This window comes from Meleagris gallopavo, chromosome 15, assembly GCF_905368555.1.
Source record: "Meleagris gallopavo chromosome 15, MGAL_WU_HG_1.1, whole genome shotgun sequence".
Lineage (NCBI taxonomy): Eukaryota > Metazoa > Chordata > Aves > Galliformes > Phasianidae > Meleagris > Meleagris gallopavo.
In genome coordinates, this window is record NC_139418.1 from 11,090,932 (window position 1) to 11,106,047 (window position 15,116).

The 15,116-nt window shown below is 41.5% G+C and overlaps 1 protein-coding gene and 1 long non-coding RNA gene across 3 annotated transcripts in view; one reads left to right on the forward strand and one right to left on the reverse strand.

Moving 5' to 3' along the window:
- Positions 1 to 2,433: 2,433 nt before the first annotated feature.
- Positions 2,434 to 15,116, reverse strand: part of SGCD (sarcoglycan delta) — a 132,182-nt gene continuing 119,499 nt past the window's right edge. The window contains exons 7-8 of one of the 2 annotated variants that reach the window (XM_010719032.4): positions 8,500 to 8,623; positions 2,434 to 6,788 (exon numbers count right to left, since the gene is read on the reverse strand). In XM_010719032.4, the coding sequence (XP_010717334.1) occupies positions 6,615 to 6,788; positions 8,500 to 8,623 (298 nt within the window). In that variant the 3' untranslated portion in view covers positions 2,434 to 6,614. Of the gene's footprint in view, positions 6,789 to 6,945; positions 7,881 to 8,499; positions 8,624 to 15,116 lie in introns of those variants that run through there. The other variant, XM_085236428.1, reaches the window with a different exon arrangement.
- Positions 6,811 to 9,606, forward strand: LOC146543339 (uncharacterized). Its single transcript, XR_014886530.1, has 2 exons — positions 6,811 to 6,948; positions 8,521 to 9,606. It is a non-coding gene; the product is annotated as an uncharacterized LOC146543339 (long non-coding RNA).

Sequence of the window (15,116 nt, forward strand, 5' to 3'; positions counted from 1 at the left end):
GCAGTGGGCCTATTCCTGCCCAAGGGAGAGCTGTTAGAAAGGGTGAGGCTCCATTTGGGTTGGACCTGGTGAAAGGTTGGCAGTGTCCTTTTTAATTTTAGAAAACAAAGACCTTTTTACTAAGGTCACACGTTGTTACTCAAAGCATTTGGGTACAGAGAGAAAAATAAACCTAAGGGTTTTGCACAAATTTCTTTCTGACATTTACTGGCAGAAAGCTCAGGCCAACTGAATGAGAGATATACACAACTGTGTATTGCTCCAAAGTGGAGACATCCTTCCTACTTTTTAACACTGGTTAAACCAAACGCTCACCCTGTCCATGGAGATAAGTGCCCTCAAAGGAAATCTCGTTTCTTTCTGTGCAGGGAGCCCACTGCTACCCACCCAACCCAAATTCCAGCCATGGCATGGCAATGAGCTGCACCCAGGTGAGGCTTTCCTGGACGTGACACCAGGGCTGACTTTCCTGCAGGAATTAACATCTTTAGCAAATCAGCAAGTTAAGGGACTGACTTACTCGCATCTCTGATTTAACATGATTTGGATGGGAAATCTCAGCAATTCACTATGATTATACTTTCTTCTTTGCTCGGGATATAAATCCCACAGTTTTAAATATCCATCTTTTCCTGTATAAAGAAGTGCATCCCTTTACATGTGGGCACGACGCAATTCAGGAGGCAGGACAAGAGAGTTTTAAATGATAAAGCCTTGGGGCTCTCTGTGCATAACCATGTTTTGAGAAGCACAGTAAATTTAAAAGCTTTCTAAACACAAGCCACTCACTATAATTTCCATCTGAGCCCCAAGCTATTGTGGTTATTGTGGATGGAAACAACACCTTAGCCATCTCAAGCAGCCCAAGCTGTAAGTGCTTCCATTGACAGTAATTCCACCGTGCACCAGGGAAGATCAAACATAATTGCTACCATATTTAGTGAAATGGACGTTATTAATTTAATGTATAACATGTAAACAGACAAAGAAGTTTGCTGCATTACCATGATTAAGGTGATGTCTCTCGCCATTTCTTCCTTCTCCCTCCTGTCCGCCTTCTGTAATGCACTCCTCTCCTTCTGAATAATCTCATCAGAGCCTCATCAGTGTTCAGCTCTGCTCCAGCCACAGCTGTAGACTTGGCTGCATCAGCTCTGAAAACATTGCAGCTGTTGTGTAAAATTTACCTGAAAGGCCTAAATTTCACCTTAGTGCTGCTGCCCCATGCTTGCTGCTTGCTGATTTGGGTCTTTGGAGGTGTGAGGTGGCACTGGGGGCTGCAGGCCACCCCAATGCAGAAATACTGCCACTGAAATATTACACAGCAATTTCAGAGCTGATGAAACAGCTTACAATGGGGAAAATGGAAACGTTACAGTGATTGCATTCCTCAACAAGAAGGGCAATGAGAATGAAGGCGCTGCTGTGTTCGAGGAGCACCAATTCCTGATTGCCAGAGCTTGACAGGAGCGCTCCCTGCATTTGCTCAGGTGAGTTCTGGATGATAACATTTGCAAATTTAAAATGTCAGACATTAAAAAACAACAACAAAGAAAGACAACAAAAACCATCCGCCAAACAGAACAGCCCCAGATTTTCTTGTTTTTATGGCATGCACTTCATAATAAAATCATTTCAGCACAGTTTCTCTTATTCACTGAGCAGGGTGACTGTGAATTCCAAGGACTAAAGACCTGGATGGTTTCACGGGAGCATCCTGCTATTCTGTGTGTCCTACCAGCATCCCTCATCTGCTGATGCTCGAGTGCACAGCCAGCAACCAACATTTCCTCAGTTGAATTACACCTTCAGCCCAGGATGATCTCTCTTAACGCTTTGGTTATTTTCTCATGTTTCTCCTTCCAGGTAACCTTACCTTCTGTACACACCTAAAGAATTCCAGGTTATTTCCATTCCTCTCCACGAAGGAAATTAAAAGCTTCCTGCTGCTGTACGCTCTCACATGCATCTATGTGATAAACCTGTGTTTTTCCTGCCCGGTTCCAAAAAAAGCACCATTAAAGTTAATGCATTTCAGCTGTGAGGGCAACCAGAGAAAGGATTAATTTCTGTAATCTTTGGTCTTTTCTCATTGTCTTTTGCAATGTGAAACTTAAAGCCATAACTGCAAATATAAAGAAAAAATGTCTTTTGTTGTAAACAAGTGCAGCTAACCACGTATATATATGTGTGTGCATGTATGCTATGACAACAAAAGTTAATCTCTTGTAAGACCATCTATCATTGCAAACTAGGTATGATGCAAACTGACCAAGTTATTCACAGGTTTCCATAGGAATCTCTCCTCAATCTTCAAGTAATTTCTAGGGGGGGGTTTCTTGATTCAGATATTGTTTTGCTGTACTGCAGGTGGGACTGGGAGGTGAATGCCTTAAGCTTTTTTCTTTGTGCATTGTGACACTTGTGATTGAATGAGGAAAAAAAAAAAAAAAAACCTCTTTAAAATCCAGGTGTTTAACAGCATGTGACTGAGAGAAAAATACAAATCACTTTGTTTTCTAAACATGTATACCTACAGAGGTCACACACCTATTTTCACAGTTACTGGCCTTCCCTTTTCAATGATTTCCTTTCATTTTAACATATTTTGGTACTCTACAGCCACCCATTTCACTGTCTACCAGGTAATACGCTTCAAAAAAGTTTAAAAGTCAACCAAAACAAAGGTATTTGGAGAACACGTGCTGTACCATCGGTATTAGGATCTCTGCTTTTGCTAATGGCAAAATCTTTTTACTTTACGCCCGCCCTCCCAACTCATTACAGCAGAAGGGTCATTCATGACATATGCATAAGGTACTGGTGTACAGCTAAACACTGACAGTCAGTACTGAAGTGTGGCATTGAAAGCAAATTTAACAAGGTCCCAAAACCCTGTAAAGTTAAGAGCTATAACACATAAAAGCATTTATCTTTATCTGGTTGCCTAAGGGACATTGACACTAGTATCACAGTCTCTTGATTAGCATTTCAGTGTTTGCAATGCACATAGCTGCAATGCAGGATCCCACACGGTGCAGTCAGAGTTCAGCTCCACAGCCACCACAGCTGCTGGCACTGTTTCCTCTGGCATCAGTGCCCTGAATTCTCACCCATCAGGCTCCTGCCCTAGCTCAGGCCATGAAGTCATTGGCATCTCTTCCATTGGGCTCAGCATGAAAAAAATTCACCAACCACCCCAGCCTTGCCTTAGTGTCGAGAGGTAAAACTAAACTCTGATTTGAGATAAATGCCATCTCCCCTCATCGCAAATGCTCAATTGAAATAAACTGCAGGCCCAATTCATAAAGAAATACACAAACCCTTCCTTGTTTTTGGCATTTATCAACAGCAGGTAGAGTATGCGTACAAAATTCCAGCCAGGGATGTTCTGACTTGGTTTGTACTCAGGGAAAACCAACCCATACAAGTAAAGCAATTGTGAGTGGTTTCTGGACAAGGCAGGAGGAAAACCAAACCTTCATCAATCTGCCTCTCCCAGCAGGTGAGTTAGTCACACCACAGCTGTCCCCAGACAACAAACTATGAACTATGAGATGGCTGGATGTGTCTGCATGCTGCTTTTTAAACAAAAATGCAATTTTTCCCCTGGACTCTTATAGATGCAATCCTGCTCGTCCTGGTTTGCCACTCACAAACAGCAGAGGATTATTCACATGGCCAACTCAAGAGCAAGCAGCATCATCTGAACTGCGGCCTTAAAACTGAAGTGAGGGTCAAATGGTTTTCAAGTCTCTGCGTGGGTTCAGTCTCTGTGCACACAGAAAATCATTTTACGCTTTTAAAAACAGAGACAAAATTGTAGAATATATTGAACTCCTTCACCTAAGCATAATTAAGGTACCCACTGTTCACTTTCTGCAGAAAACAGTAGCGGCACAGAGGTTAAGGCTGTTCTCTAACAGCTCCCCCACAGACATTCATACCAAAATTAATGTTCTTAAGCAATCTCATGGTCTTCCCAAGTATGAGGGTGCCCATCTCATCCAAGATCCCAGGGGAAAAGACCATCAGGTCAAAGTGAAATTGCTGCAGAGCAGCCCAAGAGTATTTGGGATGAGGACTGACCACTGGGGATCAGAGTAAGGGATTGGGACACAGTATCCCCACTGGGCCACTCCTTGTGCTCAGCCCCATGCTACCAACTGGCACTGATACCTTCAGGGAAGGGAAAGCTAACCCAACTTGTTTTCTGTACAGGGCACACCTCCTGCAGCACGCATCTTCACAACCACTCGTGTGCTTGCAAACATGGGATTTGTTCATGAATTGGGCCATGCTTAATATAATGTTTGTGATCAGTATTAAACGAAACAGGAAAAAAAAAAATCTATAGAAAATGTAGGACTATGAATGGGACTTCACTTGTGATCCCAGAGGTAACATACACAGTATTTTGCTATATTTAACGTGGTAAAAAAAACCAACAACAGTTATCGCTCTCAGTGCCCCTACAGTCTTAATACATTTCATTAATATCTGTTTTAAGTTGCACAACCATTTCCCAAGACACCCTCCTGTCCCTCCCCCCAAATAAAGTAGTTTTTATAACAAGATAAATATGATGTGCTTCTCCTTGCTGAGTGCATTGACTTAAGGCATAGGCACAATTCCCCTCTTTGAACAGAGATGGTATAGTCCTGTGTCCCAATACAATTGTTATCCTGGGTGACCCTTTGCATTCGAACATTGACTCAAGATAATAATTACAGGAATAATTCATTAACAAATAATTTGAATTTGTTCATTAATCTGAAAGCATCAGAGAAATATAAGTAGATAACTCAATCCTCTTTCAGAAATAAATTTCATGGGAATTTTGCTTTGTTGGGAAGCAAACATCCAATCAAAATGCCATGGATATCTTCCCACTGAGTCCAGCCAATTTTGGATCAGGCTAGAATCAATCATTTAAGAACATCAAACCCTGGTACTTTTCAGACCACATGAAACCATGTGGAAATATGTTCCAAAGGAAAGGGCTAAATTATTTCTACAAATTATTGTCAGTGACATTGTATCTTGAAAATAGCTTGAAGAATACCAGCTTTGCTCAGATACCGCTAGGAATAGGCACAGATCTGCCATGTTTGCACATGAGGCAATATTTTCAGTAGCATCTCAGTGGTGTAGAAACCTTGCTGTCCTCATGAGATTTACTGTGACTTGAACCCTTTTGCACTAATTAGTACACTGGTTTTTAAACAATTTTTACATGCATGTGGATGCAGTTATGGGTCGAAATTAAAAAATCTGGGCTCATTTCAGTTTTTTTTTTCCTCAAAAGTTAATCACTGATAATGTCACCAGATCAGATTTATGGTTTATCGTGCCTGCAAGTAACTCCTTGACTTCAATAAGAAAAACGCACCCGTGAAGAGATTTGACCACAGAGATTCTGGGGCTGGAATTCTAGAGGAACCAGCATCCAAAGCTTTCACTTTACAGTAATCTGAATTTGTCAAAATTTTTCTAGAGTCTTAAAAAAATATCTGTTTCATTGTCAGCGTCTCTGACATTTGCAACCTCCACAAAATGTATGTGATCTTGGACTGCATGTTCTGAATAGAAAGAGGACAAAAATTCTAACACAGCACAAATATTATATGTCAAATTCAGGTGAATTTCTGTGTTTCCATGGGTTTAACAAGTGACTTTCTTTGTTTCTACAGGTATTGGTGGGTAAGTTCCAAATCTTACACCTTCCAGGTATGTTAGATCACTTCAAAGTTAAAGGTGGTAATAGAGGTTGCGTAGGGTAATCCAGGATACCTGTTAAATAAAGTAGTTCAAGATTTTTCTCTTCTAGTCCAATTTTCGTAACTTTTTTTCCTGTCAAGAACAAATACAATGCTAATTTCGTTAGCACAGAGATGACTTTAGGTTGGGGTTAGAGCCGAGTGTGACGTCTAAATAGCACAAGCGATTCATTGCAGGTACAGGCAAGAATCAAAGTCCTTCAGAAAGTAATTCAGCAAGAAGATTAGGACTTCTCTATTGGCAAAGTGTAACCCATCTCTCCCAACATGAAGCCACGCTTCAGGTAAAATTAAAGAGTGCAGTTTAACCCCAAGTGTCTTGGATTACTCTAGGCAACCAGTACAGCACATCTGGCTGTTTTGTTTTCCTCATGCCACTGATATAATGGTGCAAAAATAATCAGAGACGCTACTCTCCTTTTAGTATGTTGGTAGGTCTACATTGGTTCCAGAGTCAGCAATCCCATTACTCTTAGAACATGGTCAAAAACAAGGGGTGATCATTAGACTGTACTATTACAGAAGGGTCCAGGGGAGCATCAAGCCCAATTCAGTAGACTGTACCAGTAAATTTTGGTGTGGGAAAGAGAAATGCTACACAAATGTAACAGGGTCACCCTGGGATTCCTTGTACTGAAACATCATTTTACACAGAGGATATATATAATTTTATATATATATATATTTTTAATATATATATTCACACACACGCGCGCACACAAAAAAAGTCTTTGATAGGCTTTCTGTGTTCTAGTAAAAATAGTTGGCAGCTGCAACCTAGGAGACCAGAATTGGCTTTTGTGCTGCCTGCGATGCCCCACTGCAAATTGTCTCTCAAAGGCAGACGCTTGTATTTATCTGGCAGGTGGAGCTAGTGCCTGCCTGAGACAGAAATAACCTCCCATTGGGGCACACACAGAGCTCGTAGATTTTTTGCCTGGACCCTGCAGAAGAGGAAGATCCTTGAGGCAAGTTAGGTAGTTTGATTTTTGCAGAATTCAATGTTATCTGAAGCCGGAGGAGGGGAGAAAGAAAAAAAGAGAGAGGATTAGTGAAGAGCTGTTATTTTTGATCTTGCGTTTAAGGAGGCCTCCTTTGGACAACTGAGCTGCTACAAAAACTGGGCAGCCAAGTGTGTGAAGCTGGGGAAAGGCTGACATCCATGTCTGTGAGTTTACCATGAGACCTCCACTCTTTTTCTGTTTATCTACGTTTTCTTGGCTTGTTGATTCCTGGGGCACCAGCGTGTGAGTTAAGCCCTGCAGCACCCAGCAGTGTGATGGCAGTGCCCTCATTGGTAGGTGAACAGCACATTTGGATCACCTCTAGGCAATGGTGATCCCTCTCCTCTGCTGGGACTTCTGGCACTCTGCTCTCATTTCCAGTCATGTTTGCAGACTCACAGCACTCATTTTTATGTGTGTTTTATGTGTACATGTAATACCTTTATGTATATTATTATTATTATGTATATTAAAAATTACTTAAATGCCATAACAGATCTAAATTTCTTCTTATAAAACTGAACATAAATGAAAATTTTCTAACGTGACTGAGAAGAGCACACTAAGATAACCTGATTGAGCTGTGGGTGCCCCTGTTCACTGCAGGGGAGTTGGACCAGATGGATTTTAAGAGCTCCTTCCAACTCAAATGATTGTTGGATTCTATAACCTACAGCCCAGAATATTACAGGGCAACTGACACTTATCTTGTGATTACAGTAAAGATCACTTCTGTTTTAGTATCCAGCCATCTAATTGCCTGAAAGAGCAAAATTAGCATTAAAAAACATGAAGGCAACTGCTTGCAGTCATGAAATGCCTTGAATTTCAATTGCAGTATATTAGTTAAGAGTTTTATTGCTACTTTTGTTTTACTTTGTTTTGTTTTAAACTCCTTGCCAGGGGGATCTGGAATATCTTAAAATGCAAATGTTTAGAAATAACAGAAATCGCAATAAGAATCTCAATCTGTGAATCACTGAGGACACTAAGACAGGAAAACAGCAGGCCGTACCGGATCTCACATCCTATGAGAAGCCTCCAATGAGGCTCTCCTTGGGTTCCCATCATCCACATCCTTCAGTGTCTTCCACAGCTGTGGCAGAAGGAGGGGATGAGAACGGGTGTGCACACTCTCCTGAGACACCAGAAGAGGTTTAACTCAACACCTCTTTTACTTCTGTTCTCTTATCAGCTTTAGTTATTCCCTCTTTCCCTTTAGAAGTTTTCCCATTGCAACACCCTGTGTCTCCTAATGTTCACATTCTTTCCAAAATGAAAACATCAGCTATAAAAGCTTTTCGGATCAATACGGGTGAATTAAGCTCTTCTCATAGAAAATATGTATGATAAAAGATTTAATTATGTTGGCCACGTAAATCCTGCTTTAAAGTGACAAGGAAACAAAGAATTTAGGAGCACTGTGTACTTTACTGCTGCATAAATTTGCCTGAACCACAGATGCTATTATCCGAGCACTTTAAAAATAATGAATTAGCCTTCTCCACAGAGTGAGCCTTGTTTGCATATGATATGTTCAATCACTGCTAGCAGAACCTATGCTAGGAAGGCTTCACCAGTGCTTTTAGAATAGAATCATGGTTCTGCGACTTAAAACTTGTTTTTCAAGTACTAAGCGAACAGGAAGGTTATAAATCTGCAGAGATCTGTAGCTTGGTTTGTGTTTGCCAGAAAGCTTGACGCTCTTAGCTTACCTCTCCATCTTTGGATTCCAGCCTGAGCTCTGTCCTGCACGTGGCTTTCAAGCTGCCCGCCTCAGCGTTGATCTCGATGCCCTTTGGAGCCTCCATCACCAGTGCGCGTGTGGGTGACTCCAGTCTGCAAGAGAAAAGGGTCTTACTGAGCCTGGTGGGCTGAGGATTCACGTGTAACCTTGGGTTGTGGTCTTGAACAGTCTGAGCGCACACTGCAAGGCAGCCTGGCATCACACAAAGTTCAGATTCACAGCTGGTTCAGTCAGCAGAAAGAAACCACCTGCAACCATAGAATTATAAAGGATGGAACAAACCTCTAAGATCACCTACTCCAACCCCAACCCACTCCCCACCATGCCCACTAACCCACATCCCTCAGTGTGGCATCCACCTTCTTCCTGAAAACCTCCAGGGACGGTGACTCCACCACCTCCCTGGGCAGCCTGTGCTGAAATCTTTCCTAATATCCAACTGAATGTGGTAAAGAGTCTACAAATTCAATCTGCCAGCATTTCACATCAGCTTTGCTGAGCTGTAAATGCTGGAACGAGAAGTGAGGTGCAATAAAGCTTCCACCATGATTAACTCCCTCATGCAATAGCTCAGATTTGTAACTAATGAATACTAACGGAGGATATTAGCAAAGCAGGATAGCTACACAGAGAGCGCAAGCACTTTTCTTCCTCAGAGCACTGCTAAGCAGGAGCAAATTCATTCTCCTGATGCCCTGTAACGTGAAGTATTTAAAGGTTTAATGACATAAGAAAATGAACAAAAGAAAAAGATGGAAATTCCCCAAGTTCCAGGTCTCCAGTGCAGTGCTCACTTTGCAGCGCTCACAGCAGCAGCCTCCCAGTGCTTTGACCCCTCCTAACTGTAGTTATGTGAGGGAGATCTGACAACCCCATTACAGCTCTGGCTAACACGGCCAAGCCCTTTAGTTCAGGCAATTGAGGTTAATGCTTTAAGATCTGGAAGTGCAAGGTTCAGTCTTTCTGTCTGATTATTCATTCATAGGTACTGTATTGTACTTGTCCCTTCTCTTCTTTATAAAACACTCTCATTACTTTCCGTATTGAAAATAACAATAAAAAACATTTCTCCCTCTTTGGCAATTCCTCCTTGTTGACTTTATCACAGCTAATTTTCTGTACTATCAGCAAATCTCAACTGTGATCTCACCAGCTGAAGCCAGAACGACAACTTGAACAAAAGATCCTCTGCTTGGGGTGCTTTGGGCAGTGACCACAGTGACAAAACCAAAGCATGAGGATGCACACACCCACCCAGCTCTCCTGAGCATCTTTGAGGATTTGACTGCATTACTGAAGCGGTACTTTAGCTGTTTCTCTTCTCGTATACAATCATTTGTGCAAGTCAGTGTATTCTTAAATGGACTCCTGCTGGTACTGAGACAGCATTACAAGAGACTGAGGGAGTTTGGTCATATTTATTGCAGCCAACAGTTCTATAAAGCAGAGGCACAGCTCCGTGTGGCACTTTCCAAGTTATGACCGTCCCTCTTGCTGGGTTTCAAACACCTTTCTCTTAAGAGCTCAAACTCACCCATGATTTCCTGGCTGAATCTAAATCTCAGAGAAGTGACACACAGACAGTTAGCACAGCTTCATGGTTCCCATCCTCTGCACAACCATCCTAAGCTGCTTTTTGTTTGCTCTCCAGAGGGAAGTTACATCCCACATAAACCTTCTTCTGATCCCTCTGCTGGTGTCAGCCCATGGCTGTTCCCTGCACAAGGAACCAAAGGTTAAGGTGGCTGCTGCTACTCGTTTTCTTTTTCTTTTTCCTGATTGAATCGCAGATGGCATGGTGGAGAAAAAGCCTGCAAAGAATGATTGACATTAAATAGTGTTACCTCATATAAGAACCTCTCTGACCTTCCAATTGCAATAACTGCCTTTCCAGTATCTGTAAGAATTCCTTTCTGGTAAAAATAGTCGGAGCACAAAGCCCTCGTGCTCTGACACATGCATTCTGGTGACTTTCATTACAATGGGTGAATGTACTGCTTGCCCCACATTTTCACTGGGGATTTCTGCCCCTCACAGCTCTCACCTTTGGTGGCACAGCCCCCAGTGCTAAGGACCTTCCACGTGCACTCAACCCCAGGATCTGGGCTGTAGGATGTGGGCAAATGTTGTGTCCCACTGCTGCTGCTCCAGAATCCTCCAGAGGATCTGGGGCCAGGAAGGTCTTAAGTCACTATGGCTACATTTACTAGAGGATGTGCCCAATCCTCAGGACAACTGAGCTAATCTGAGCTCTAATCTTACGAGGATAAAATAATTCCTGAGAGCCACGGCCAGGTGATTCTACAGCTATTTGACATCTCAGTGGCTTCAATTTCTTTCACACCTTGGCTGTCTCAAAACATTTATTCATCTGTTAATCTTGTAGCTCTTTTGGCCAAGAAGAAATAAACTTTCTAAGTGCAAAGCACTGATCAGAGACCACAGTGCAAGTGGACTCAGTTACAGCAGCATTTGATTGCTGCCCTTTATGAGAGCAGTCTCGCACTCCTACAACAGTGCTGTACTGGAGAGAGCTAAGGAACAGGGAATTAACAAATAGCTTCCCATGCTGGGGGATGATGGAATCATAGAATCTTAGAAACGTCTGAGTTGGAAGAGACTTTTAAATGTCATCCAGTCTAACTCTCCTGCAATGAACAGGAGGGAACATTCTACTTCCAGAACCTCCCTTATGCACATAAGTCCTCATAACACCAAACTGAGCTAAATTCCTGCTTTGAATAAGCAAACAAGCACCGAGAACTTTGTTAGACAACACTGTCCCCAGTTTTATTCTCTTTTCATATCTAAGAAGGGGCATGAGGCTCCATCCTCCAACCAGTGGAATCCTACAGGCAGGAGAACAGTATCTTCAAAACACTGATGAAGCCCATGGAATTTTATATATATCCTGATCCCCACAGAGCTCTTGGACCATGGAGGTCCCTCTCAAGCACCTGTTGATAGCCCATGATGGAACATGGCACCAGCACACAACACTGGGGTTCTGCTCTTTGTAGAACCACGTGTCTTTCTTAAAATTAGCTGAGCCAAATCTAATTCTTTTTCTCCTAAATTACTGGCTCAGACAGTTGCAATCTTGCTGACATGCTGAATTTACCGAACCCCATCCTTTTAATGTTAAAAGTATCATTTTGAAGCCCAGAGCTTTCTTTTTAAGAACCTTAAATTAACAGCAACAGGCAGCTCTTCCAGTGATGAGAATCGTGTGCTTGCAGCTCGTGTGGTTTTGCATTTGTACTATGAGTTCAGAATTTTATTCTTCTCACTCTCCTACACATGTTTGACAGTGGTATCTCCTGTCTGCGTGGGACATTTGTCCCAGTTTATGCTACTAAAGCAAGGACAAAAAGGTCTTGATAAAACTGTCTTTGGCATTAGAGGGGTATATGATCGCAAGGGGCTTGATTTGATTATTTTCTGTTTCCTGAATGAATTCCTGAGACATCTGTCTTTAAATCAGGAGCTGAAAAATCCATGCAAAGCCCCAGAAAGGAGTTGAGGAGTTTATGCTCTAGGAGCTTTGAGAAATGTTTACCGAATACTTTCATTTGAAGCAAGCGTTTAAGAGACACTCTGCTTTTAAATCTAATTCTGCCTTCCAGAGCAGAACCAATTTGAAGACTAATAACGAAAGAAAATGATTTAGCGATGAACAGATAATTTGTTCAAAATCAACATTTGTTTTTCAGTAGGATACTCTGGAGCTTTCAGCAGGATTCACATCTCCCAGCTAGGTGTAAGCTCGTACTTACAGTCATAGGCTGCAAAGGTGCATGAATATAGATTGTTTCATTATTTGCTCCTGCTCTTGAATTTCCATCCCACCAATTGGCACATAAGCTCTTTTTTATTGACCACAGGCGCTGCTTATTTTTGCTCCACTGTCTTGAGAACCTCTCTGACAGAGCTATGCAAGTAGAGGAGGTTCACTGCTATGCAGAGTTACAGTGATTTCCAAACTTGATGAATTCACAACTGAGATAAAATGATCCTGCCACTGCCAGAAAGTTGTTCCTGTCCTACCTATAGCCTCTTGTCTGGGTGATGACCATGGAAACCTTTCTTATAGCTCCCAGGTTGCCAGGCAAGCCAAAATTTTTCAAAGAATGAAAGTAATGGGATTTCACAACTATTGAAGAAGCCTAAGATCCACTTAGTAAACCAGGTGTTGGGTACTTCTGAAAATCCCATTGAGTACCTAAATACCATAGCAAATCTGACCCTTAATCGTACTTAGTTCTGCAACAGAGGTAATAGCACTTCCGAGCTCCACAGGGAGAATGGAAAGGTAAATAGATGAGCGGTTGTGAAGCAGTTACATACTGTAATAACTGAGGTCAGGTAAGTACCATAGCCAAAGATGGATGGCAAATAGATAACTGATGTTCCCACAACTCCAGAAGCTCTTACCTTCATCAAAAATACCGTTCCTCCCACTGAGCACACACAGCCTGCACAGCAATGAATGCAAAGGAAGCCCTTCTCCAGCTCTCCATGCTTAATGGACAGTGCTAAATGTGTCTCTGAAGCCCTTTTACTCAAACCTACCACCAAAGCACTCTGATGTTAAAGAGCTGTAATGGTATATGTGCATCCCACAGTGAAGCCCACTCCTGCTACTGCTGGAAATCCTGTGTTCTGGGAGCAATCTAGACAGCAAAACTTTTAGTGCCATTCTTCCTTGGTTTTGAAAACTTCAGGAATAATTTGAAGGAGGTCAGCACTTGGGTCTGCATTGTGGCTCTGGTGAAATTCATTGGGAAGATCATTACTTACCCAGACTTCTAGTTTTCATTTCCTTCACCATAAACAGACACATTAATCACCCCAGCACCATGGATTATAGTTCCTTCTTTTCCACTTCCTCAACCCCTCTGGAGTAATCCATCTTTTGCCTTACTATTATGAATGGATTTTGGAATTTGGGGAGAAAAGGATATACCTGAGGAAAATACTTGCCAGAGTTCAGCACCAGTGCAAACAAGACTTGCCATTCAATGGTAAAATACAAGGAATGGCCTCGAGCTTCAGAAGTCCTTGTTCCCAACATGAGATTTTTCTGCATTAGGCACAAACTTCATTTGCAGTGTGGAAATGGAAAGAGAAGTTTGCTCTCAGGAGGTGAGGAGCATATGATGCAGCAGTGTGGTAACATGAGCTAATTTAATTTTGCTTAGAAACCTCTGGACTGAGAATAGAGCATGTATTACTGCAGCTGTAGCCCATTATTTCTAATGACTCTAATTATTTCTTACGGTATCCATCTGACCAGCTATAAGATTTCACATTGAGCATAAAATTAGCCAATGTTACCACTGTGCCTGCTTACATCTCATACAATTGGTAAATTATGCTAGCAAGTAAATGTAGAACTCCATCAATTTGCTGGTAATGAACCAGTATCTCAGGTTGAAATTTGCTTTCAGTTTTAAGTCTCTTGTTCCAATGAAATCAATGGGATCACCCATTCCCAGTGACTTATACTTCTGACTCCATTATTTGTGTTATCTTACATAAATCTATGTATAGAATAAAACACAGTAATTTACTACTCATTAATTGGAAGGTAATTAGCTTTTACTGAAGAGCAAAGAAACCGTGCTTAATTTCCATTTCCAGAATGCTTTTAAACTTTTTTTTTTTTTTTTTTTTTTAAACTGCCTTACATGTGCTCAGAGTGGAGCAGAAAGTTTGGGAGGAGGAACAAGGACTGGGACTCATCTGGCCAAAACCTTAGCTGAAGTTCACCCAAATTTTTGCAATCTTACAATGAGCAAAAGGCTCTGTCATGAGCAATCCCCATCTGCCCTACATTTCTTTCCTACTGTAAGGGACTGCTATTTCAGGAGAACAAAATGAGCTAAAATATGGCAATAGCAATGACACAGAGCTTAAGGTAAAAACAGGAAAAGAGCAAAAAATCCTAATAATAATAAAAAAGAGACCTGGCCTTGGAGTGAGAATTTAAAATAAAAACAGTAAAACAAAATCTCTCTCTCTCATTCCTAATCAAGATACCAACATTTTGAGTAAATATGTTGTCACGTATGGCACAGCACAAAAGCAGCAAGCACTCTGAAAGCTTACAGAAGATATCATCACTAATAATAAGATATGTATCCCCGTTATTTATTCCCCAGCACTGACATAAACCTTGTTTGCAATTACATTTTAATGAAGCACTCCAATTACTGTTTGAATGAGGACATCTGATTACAGTCTCAATCAACATAAATAAATCTTCCTTATGAAAGGTTTCCAGGGTATTTTCTATAGCAACATTAATTACAGAAGTAAACAAGGATATATGATTATCATGGCACCCAATTGTAAATCCTAGCTATAGCTGTAAATATTCCTTAGTTTGACAGCCTGCATCATGATACAGTTTCCAGAGTCTATGCTGCAAATCTGTTAAATGACAATTTCAGTGCAGCCATACTCTGAAGATTTTTATAGCCACATCTAATTCCTAATAAGATCTAGAATCTTTGAGCTATCACCCACAAACTATGGTTAATTCCTAAGGAAAATCCAACTAAACCTGTCAGGGACCTGACA